Here is a 9,308-nt window from a genome sequence, read left to right as displayed (position 1 = left end):
TGAAGATAAAAATTATATTGTCGTTTGAGATTTTAGGATCATATTTTATTATATCCTGGTTAATATGTTAATGTAAGCATAATTTTTAACAAAAAAAAACTAGTTTGAAACATATGAATAATTAGATGACCATTTTATAATGGTACTCAATAAAACAATACCTTATAATCAATGGACCATTTTATAACTTATAATAATTTAAAGATTCAACGAACCAGTTCCCTATAATTGATAGACTATTTGTGTACTTTACCCAATTTTAGACATGTGTAGTCTTGTACACTATAAAACGATGTCGCTGAACGCCATCTTCCCAACCACGCATTGTTTCTTATTTATTTTTATTTTGAAAAGTCGCAAGTGAGATTTCAGAAAATAGAAGCTTTGTAGAAAAGAAGCAGAAGAAACTAACGGAAGGAGAGCGAACCAAAGTAAGGAAGAAACAGTGGTTGATCGCCAGCCCTAGAAGGTTAGGACAAGGGTTTTCCGGTCCTCGCAACGCAATTTGTATTTTCCAGAGGAAACTTCTCCCCCTTTGATTCGATTGTTCTTCGTTGAGGTACGGACGTGGAAGTTCTTTTTGAAATAATTTTCTAAGTTATAGTTTGATCTGAGTTTTTTCTGATCTATTTTGTTTCCGAGAAAGGCAATAATAAGTTTTGGATGCCTTGGCAGTCTTGTTTTATTGTTTTCTCAAAAGGTTCTGAATCATGGTGGTGGCCATATGAGATCTAATCTTATCTCCCATATTCTCAGCAAATAATTGCAGTTTAAGTTGTCGTTTCTGTTTTTGTTTTCGATTGCTTATTTTTATTGTAATTTTCTTAGGAAATGGAGAAAGTGAAAAGATTGTTTGGAGAATGTTCCGTTCTGTATTTGAAACTTATAGCAAACTTGATACATGTTCATGAAACGTTTACTATTTCCTTATTTTTAAATCGGGTTTTCGTTGTTTAAAGTTTTAAAAGCCTGTTCCTTTTTTTTTGCGGTTCCTTCTCGGTTTTGCGACTATTTTCTTTGTCACTGATTTATGTTTATTTTTTGGACTGAGCACACTCTCTGTTTAAGTACTCTTATTTTAGCATATTAGATCTTTAGAAATTAAAAACTCTGACATGTGTGTGTATATATTATTTAGCATTTCAAAATTTCTTTTTTGGGAAAAAGGTGGAACCTTCTTTTAAAATGTTGAATATTTGATTTTCTGAATAGTCAAAATATGAAGATTTATGTGCTTATCTTTATTATTGGTGCATTGTTTGGAAATGTTCTGATCCTTTAATATGTGATACAGTTGGCTCATGCGCCGGCTGCTTGTCTAAAAAGCTTGCATTTTGCGAAAAGAAGGGATTTCGACGGAAATTAGTTTTTTTTTATTATTTATAAAACCATGGTTGCCACTGCTGCTACGTCAGTGTTTATTCCAGTCACTTCTTCTCCAGACTCCTCTGAATCGAAAAACAAGAAGCTTGGAGGTGGATCTACTAGGCTTGAAAGCTTCAAGTCGAAACCATTGGCTTCTTCTGCAAGTTTGCAAGTTAAGGCAAATGCTCAAGGCCATAAAAATATAAATGGTTCCACTGTTGTGACGAGTCCTGTGGAAAGTTTCAAGAACGATGATGGTTTGAGTTCTCCTCCTCCCAGAACATTTATCAACCAGTTGCCTGATTGGAGCATGCTTCTTGCTGCTATCACAACCATGTTCTTGGCTGCCGAGAAGCAGTGGATGATGCTTGATTGGAAGCCTAGGCGGCCTGACATGGTCATTGATCCATTTGGCATAGGGAAGATTGTTCAGGATGGTCTTGTTTACAGCCAGAACTTCTCGATTAGATCATATGAGATAGGTGCTGATCGAACAGCTTCTATAGAGACGCTGATGAATCATTTACAGGTAGAATTATAGTTATTTGGCTAGAATGTTTGAGCAACTAACATTGATAAGCAAAATTTAAATTTAAATTTATTGATTTATTTATTCTTTTATGTAGATATATTGCATAAGCCTGGATTTAGTTAACATCTCTTTTTTTTGGCAGGAAACAGCTATAAATCATTGTAGAAGTGCTGGACTGCTTGGAGAAGGTTTTGGTGCAACACCTGAGATGTGCAAGAAGAACCTCATATGGGTTGTCACCCGGATGCAAGTTGTGATTGATTGCTATCCTACTTGGTAAGATGTACTTTCATGCACATGATTTGCTCTTATAGTAACAATTCATGATAAGCCACTTTTGTTTTACCCATATGGTTGCAATTTTATAGGGTTGTGATGCCATGTTGATACAGGTTGCAATACAATGTCATTAAGGCTTTGTTTGGCATGAAGGATAAGGGGGTGAGTATGGAAAATTTGTTAATCAAATGGTTAAGATTCATAATCACTTTGCTACTTTGTAGCTTAACCATTAGATTAATAAAGTTTCTATCCCCACTTCTTACACTTCATACTAAGGAAAGCCTAATGCATCTAGCATGTGTTCTGTCACTAAATAGTTTAGTTCTTGAATTCTGGCAATATATATACTCTTGTGGACTGATTTGTTCCATAGGACTATATTCAATGATGTGAATGTTAATATTCTATATTATGCTAATAATCTGTGTTACATCTCACCTGCTCATGTTTGTTCCATTAAAATGTGAATCTGTGTTTTTGTTTAATCTAAAAGGTCGAGGGATGAGTTGAAGACAATTGAATCAAGCCACCAGCAATGAATAAGAGAAGGGAGATAAGCCTGATACACTTCTTTATTTAATGAGACCCCCTATTTGAATTATGAAGAATGGAACCTTAGTTTGTCATTTTTGTTAATGTTAATACTTTCCATCTAATTTGTGATTTAGGTACCCATGCACTAACTTGCTTTAAGCTCTGGTTATAAAGGTTAATATTCACTTAATTTGGCTATAGTATTGTCACTTCACTGGTGTTACTTGGTATTGGGGCTTGTAAAAAATGTAATCATGAAAAGATAGGCTAAAATAGTTATTGTCAGCAAGGTATATGCTTGTTTATCCCAGCACAGTCTCTTGAGCAATTGAATTTTATTTGGCATTATTCTTTCACATATGTCGCAAAAATTATTTGTTCTGAATGTACTGGGAGTGTTTTGAATTTTTTATCATGAACAATGAACTTATTTACGCCTGTTTTGCAGGGGTGATGTTGTTCAAGTAGACACTTGGGCCAGTGCATCTGGGAAGAATGGGATGCGAAGAGATTGGCTTGTCAGCAATAGTGAAACTGGTGAAATTTTAACAAGAGCCACGAGGTGAGGCATTCTTTATAACAGGACCACGACCATTTGTATTTTTTGTCTGTCGCAATCTGTTGTTTTGTGCCACAAATTTGTTCTTCTCACAAGAATACACTAGGAGTAGCCAAAATCTGAAACCATTGAACTGTAAAATATTTCAAAGTTTGTTTTGCTAGCATTTAATACGTTTTCAGTAGATACATTGAACGACCCCCCATATTTTTGGTTTGGTTGCACATTCTTCAATGGTGTTTCATGAGCCACTAATCTGGGTCCTCTCTATTTTGGTTTTGGTGATCTGCAGTGTGTGGGTGATGATGAATAAGCTGACTAGAAGATTATCTAAAATTCCAGAAGAGGTTCGGGGAGAAATAGAACCTTTCTTTGTGAGTTCTGATCCTGTTCTGGCTGAGGATAGCCAGAAACTGGTGAAACTTGATGACAGCACAGCTGAATATGTCTGCAAAGGTCTAACTGTAAGTCCCTGCTGACCGCCTGATCCATCTCTCTTCTATATAGTTAGCAATGGCAGTTGGCACTTAAGGTTATCTTTCTGTTTAAATTTTGCTTTCCTGATAAAATTTATTTCTAATTTGCAGCCTAAATGGAGTGACTTGGATGTCAACCAGCATGTGAATAATGTGAAGTACATTGGCTGGATCCTTGAGGTAGACTCCCTGCAGCTATATTTTAAGGATTTTCTTTTGAACCCGCTCCCTCTTTTCTCTTCCTGTCCGAACCAAATTCATAACCAATTAGTTTCATATACCTTAATCTTTACCTGTGATGCTGAGCTGAAGCTTGCTGACCAGACTTAACTAATTTACCTTGGCTTCTGTTTTATTCAGGAAAGCATGGAAATTCGTGGCCGTAAATTTAGGAAAATTTTCTTTAGTATTGCATTCCTGAGAAGTGTTTAAAGTTGCAGTGACTGATAAAAACAATCATGTGCTGACGACATTGCTTGGCTAGTTCTTATTATCAATATCCCCAATTTCGATTGAAGTTTTCTTGATATCAATAGCTAATATGAAATTGCAATTTGCTTTTTCTTCAGATCTTCACGTATTAAGTCATTTGTACGTTTGGTGTTTACATGCATTTTAACTGGAATGTAATACGTGCAGAGTGCTCCATTGCCAATCTTGGAGAGTCACGAGCTTTGTGCCATGACACTGGAGTATAGGAGGGAGTGCGGGAGGGACAGTGTGCTGCAGTCACTAACTGCTGTTTCCGACTCCAATGTGGAGAACACCGGAAATTCTGGTGAAATTAATTGCCAGCACTTGCTACGACTCGAGGATGGGGCGGAGATTATGAGAGGGAGGACCCGTTGGAGACCCAAGGATGCCAAAAGTCTCGGTAACGTGGATCAAATTTCAGCTGTAAGAGCATAGAAATCCAGTCTCTGAATCATGGCTGGCAGAGTGAAGCAGCACTAGTAGATAATCTCATTGCTGTGTGTATGTCTATCGAGTATTTTGTCGGATTTATATACATACCTATATTCCTTCTGATTAGTTTCCTTTACAAAAAAGGAGGCTGTAAGTAGACTTGTCTAAGACTTGGGTTTTCGGCTCGGCTTGTCGGTAGGGTTCGATTGAGCCAGGCCACTGACTAGGATTTTGTGAATTAGGGCTCATGGCCTAACCAGCAAGCGCTTTGCATGAAAGTGGTTATGCTTTTGAAAGTTGATAGCCATGTCAAATGGCTCCCTACATTAAGGGTTTTTTCACCGGTTACAGTGTGGCTAGTTTAGGATTAATTTGGCAGGATTTGCATATTTTTTCCGTTTTTACCTTTAAACTGAATTTGCTTTTTTATTTTTGTTTTCGTTTAGGTTTTGAAATAATGTCCTTGTAATGATTGCAAAGACGATTACAGCGGGGACTAGCCAAGACGAAAATAAGAGAGCTGAAAGCTTAATAAACATAAGTTAAATTAAGTATCAGTGTGTTTTTTAAATATAATCTTCGGTGTCTTGTCTAATAAATTAATAATTGTTTCTCTTCATTAGGTAGGTTCCTTTGCTGAAAGGCTCAAAACGAATCTGAAATGCTTAAAAACCTACTAAAATTTATTATATTAGTGGAAGAAGATTTTTTATATATAAAATATGTATTTTAAAATATTTTAAAAATTATTTAGGTTGAATGGTAAAAATGAATAAGTAAAATATATTGGACATAAATTTAAAACTAAACTGAAAAGTACTTTTGACCCTAAAAGCTACCTATTTAACATTACTTTTAGAATCTTATACTAGTGTATTAAAAGGGGGGGGGGGTAAGTACACTATTTCGGCATATAAGAAAATAAGAATTTTTTTAACATTTCCTATCTAGGTAGGGGAAGAAGAATTTTGTTAACGAGTATTGAACCTACAACTTAGACGAGAGTTATTTTAGCATCTTATCTTATATTAGCGCATTGAAAGGAGATGTGTACACTATTTTGGCATGTAAGAAATAAGAAAATTTCATTTGTTTTTTTAGCAATTCCTATCTAATGGAGGGGAAGAAGAATTTTGCTCATAATGAGTATTGAACCTACAACCTAAATGAAAATGTGTTAACTGAAATCTTTTAACCACTGTTCTAAAATGTTTAACCAATATGATTTTCTATCGAGGTATCAAAGTTGGTTCATTCATAATGAACTTCTAATTTATTCATTAAAAAAACATGGGGATTATTTGGTTCAACAAATATTACCAGCCCTGTCACCAACAAGTGACATGTAGAATATTCACATTGCTCATCTACTGAATGGGGGAAAAACTACTTAAAGCAGTCACAACTAGTTTGAAACTTTCTCCAGGGTAAAGGAAAATTAGGCCACATAGTGGGCAATGCGAAAATCCACAAAGGTATTGGAAGATAAATCAATTAATTCAGTGAAATTATTTTTTATAATGTCAATATTATATATTGTTTTAAAAGTTTACTAAAGAGTACCTTAAAGATACAATATTGAAGTTATTTTATGATGGCAAAGAACTTGTAATAAGAATTTGTCTCTTAATATTTTTTTAGAAAGAACTATCATTAATTGAACACTGCAATTCTTTCATCATCTACATTACAACTTTTTAAGGGTCATATCGATGAAAATTGTAGACATAAAGTACTAAAAAATATTTTATGTAGTTATAAGATTAGTAATAAACAATAAAATTGAACGATAGTTAAGAAAAATCAAGATTTTCAAATAAATAAAATAGTACATGGATTCAATTTAAAAAAAAATGGAGGATGAAGATTAAAATCAAAATTTTGAAATAGTACCAACATCTTTGATATATTAAATTAACTTCTACTATACATAACATATTAAAATTTATTTTAAGTATTGATAATCAAGCACATGCACATGGAGAAAACAATCTCACATGGTTTGGCATCAATCCCTAATTATAATAGTACTTTGAGTGCTTGCATGCATGCATTCTTTCATTCTCCTTTTCTTTTTCATTAATATTATTTTGATTGCAAACACGTCTCAATTCAGTCTTCAATTAAGCATGTCTAAAAATTATAAATTTATCCAAATCTCCACTGAAATTGTCACCATTTTTATTTTAACACCCATTTAATTTATTTGTGAAATAAGTAAATACTTATAAAATAATAAAAATGAAGTTCAGTAAGATACCTAACTTTATATTAGGTTATATTTTGAAATGTCAAAATATAATTTTATTATTTCTTTAGCTTATAATTATAAAATTTTAATACCCCTTGTCAGCCCCCTCACTTCGCCCCCGGGTTTGAGTCGTGTACACGCAAATTCCGAGGGGAATATGTGATTTGAAAAATTAGAACAAATCAAATAAATTTTATTAATAAAAATGAGTTATAATTTTTGGATAAATCATTTGATTCTTCTCTTCAATAAAGTTTTGCTTCAATAATTTTTTAAGACTTAATCTTAATTGAATGATTTTGCTTTAAGGGTCATCAATCCTATCTTGAAAACAAATTTGAAAAGTTGATTGTTTGAAAATTGATTTAAAGATAGTCAAGACTTGATCTTAGATCAATAAGATTCGCTTCAATTATTATCGAGACTTGATCTCCTCTTTGTTGGTGCATCTGGATCAAAGAGTGGTTGGTCTAAAAGTCTTTAAGACTTGTTATTGGATGGATGAACCGGCTTCAAGGAAAAATTATTAGATGGTCCCTGCTCACCATATATGTAACCAATAATAACTTCCCATCTATTTTTTTCTAAGGTGAATCTTCACATCTTTCTTACGTGTAAATAAAGAAGGATAGTTATTTGGAACTTATTTTAAAATTTGTGGCTCTCTTTCACTGGGACCATAGATGACGTGGTGAGTCGGGACCATGAAATAATTTCTCTGCTTCAAGGGTTGGCAAAATTAATCTTGATAAACATGTTTTACCTTATTTTATTCAATTAAACAAGATCAAAACGTAAATTTTGACAGTTAAAGACTTATTTGTCATTGGTAGAAATGATGGGCATCTTTGTCCCCTTATTGTGGAAAAGACATATCTACACCTATGATATCAACGAAGAAATTCTTGTTGATAGGCAAAGACATCCCATACTCCTTAGAGGTTTTGCAGAGTTACGATAATTATAGTACGAGATAACTCCTACCCTATATAATACCATGAATATTATGGAGGTAACTTGATGCTTTTAAGTGGAGGTTTCTCTATGCCATGTGAAATGGTAATAAATTCATTCTTATTATTAATACAGAGGTATCTTAACTCTGTTCGACCGACCAGTAAAGAAGGCAACTCGACATCTTTAGAGAAATCTTATTGGCGGGTGGAAGCATGTCATGGTAGGAGCAACAATAAGGTATTTATCTTCTCTAGCTAAGACAAAAGCATCTATATGCTCGTAGTGAACCTATTGTAACGCCCCGATTTCCTGGTTGGTAGCTTCAAGTAAATCTGGGTGAATTCTATAGGCCAAGAATCCATTTAAATGTGTTGGGTTAAGTTTGGGTTGTTCAAGTTTGGTCTTGAGCCCATTAAGGCATAAAAGGGGTGTTTTTAAGCTATGTGAGAAAGAAGGAGGACTAGGAGAGAAATTGCCCCTAAACTATTTTGAAAGCTGATTTTCATTAAAAGAGGATGATGTAAAGGTGCAGACTCATCTTTTTCTTCATCATTATTTGTCTTATTAATACTATTATTCTTCTTCTCATTTCTTTATCTTATATAAGCTAACAAAGGAAGCATCTTTATATTCTAATCTTCCTAGTCCGAAGTTGTGAAGGTAAGCTTCAAAATCTTCTCTTCTAGAGATTCAAATCAAGCTCTCAACCTTAGAGTTTGGCCACGGTGATCGTAGTTGGGTTTAAGGAGGGTTTTGTGTTTTAGAGCTTGTGAGTGGCTATAAAACATTCCTAGACCTTAAGAATCATATTCCTAATGTTTCTAAGCCCTTAAGTGAGTTAATAACTCATTTCCATTACTTGTGATTAGTGAAAGAAGTGGGAGAGAGCTCCAAGGGAAGAGGTGAGGAGAAACTTGCTCTTGGATAGTTGAAAGTGTTTTTCTTAACCCCAGTAGAAAGGCAACACATTTCCAACCCTTCTCTACCACTTGTAGATCAACATGTGTATTTTGTTTTTTGTTTTGTGTGTATGAGTCATTGTGTACACTTTGGGGGTTTAAATAATGAAAACAGGGGTTTAGTTTTATTCATGCTTAAAGTAATGACTTTTTATGATCCTTTAACCATATATAAGCTTTAAACATCATTTGGGGGCTTTAGGATAACTTTAGGAGTTATTTGGGAAGGTTTTCATGAGAGAAAATAGAGTTTCTAGGTTAATGGTATCGGTAATATAAGAACAATATCGACACTGCTTGTTATAAGACAGCAAAATCAAATGAGTTGTGAGAAGAGTCTCGATACCTCATTAAGGAGTATCAATAGTTCTTGTATAGTATTGATGCTAGGGGACCCAAATCGAATTCCAATATACAATTTTGGTATCAGTACTCAAGGGAGTATTGATACTGAGGGTGGAGTATCGGTACTCTCAGTAGGAGTATC

The 9,308-nt window shown here is 34.1% G+C and overlaps 1 protein-coding gene across 1 annotated transcript; it reads left to right on the top strand.

Moving 5' to 3' along the window:
* The first annotated feature begins 335 nt into the window (after positions 1-335).
* LOC120159265 (palmitoyl-acyl carrier protein thioesterase, chloroplastic-like) lies at positions 336-4,995 on the top strand. The gene is made up of 7 exons (XM_039169899.1): positions 336-559; positions 1,295-1,894; positions 2,040-2,173; positions 3,162-3,275; positions 3,565-3,736; positions 3,860-3,928; positions 4,388-4,995. Exons 2-7 carry the CDS (start codon positions 1,391-1,393, stop codon positions 4,655-4,657), a joined length of 1,263 nt encoding a protein of 420 aa, XP_039025830.1. The 5' UTR covers positions 336-559; positions 1,295-1,390; the 3' UTR covers positions 4,658-4,995.
* The last annotated feature ends 4,313 nt before the right edge of the window (positions 4,996-9,308 follow it).

Source organism: Hibiscus syriacus, unplaced genomic scaffold (genome assembly GCF_006381635.1).
Source record: "Hibiscus syriacus cultivar Baekdansim isolate YM2019G1 unplaced genomic scaffold, ASM638163v2 tig00111356_pilon, whole genome shotgun sequence".
In the NCBI taxonomy this organism is placed as follows: Eukaryota; Viridiplantae; Streptophyta; class Magnoliopsida; order Malvales; family Malvaceae; genus Hibiscus; species Hibiscus syriacus.
Note: the sequence above shows the minus strand (reverse complement) of the source record. Positions and strands in the feature narration are given on the sequence as shown.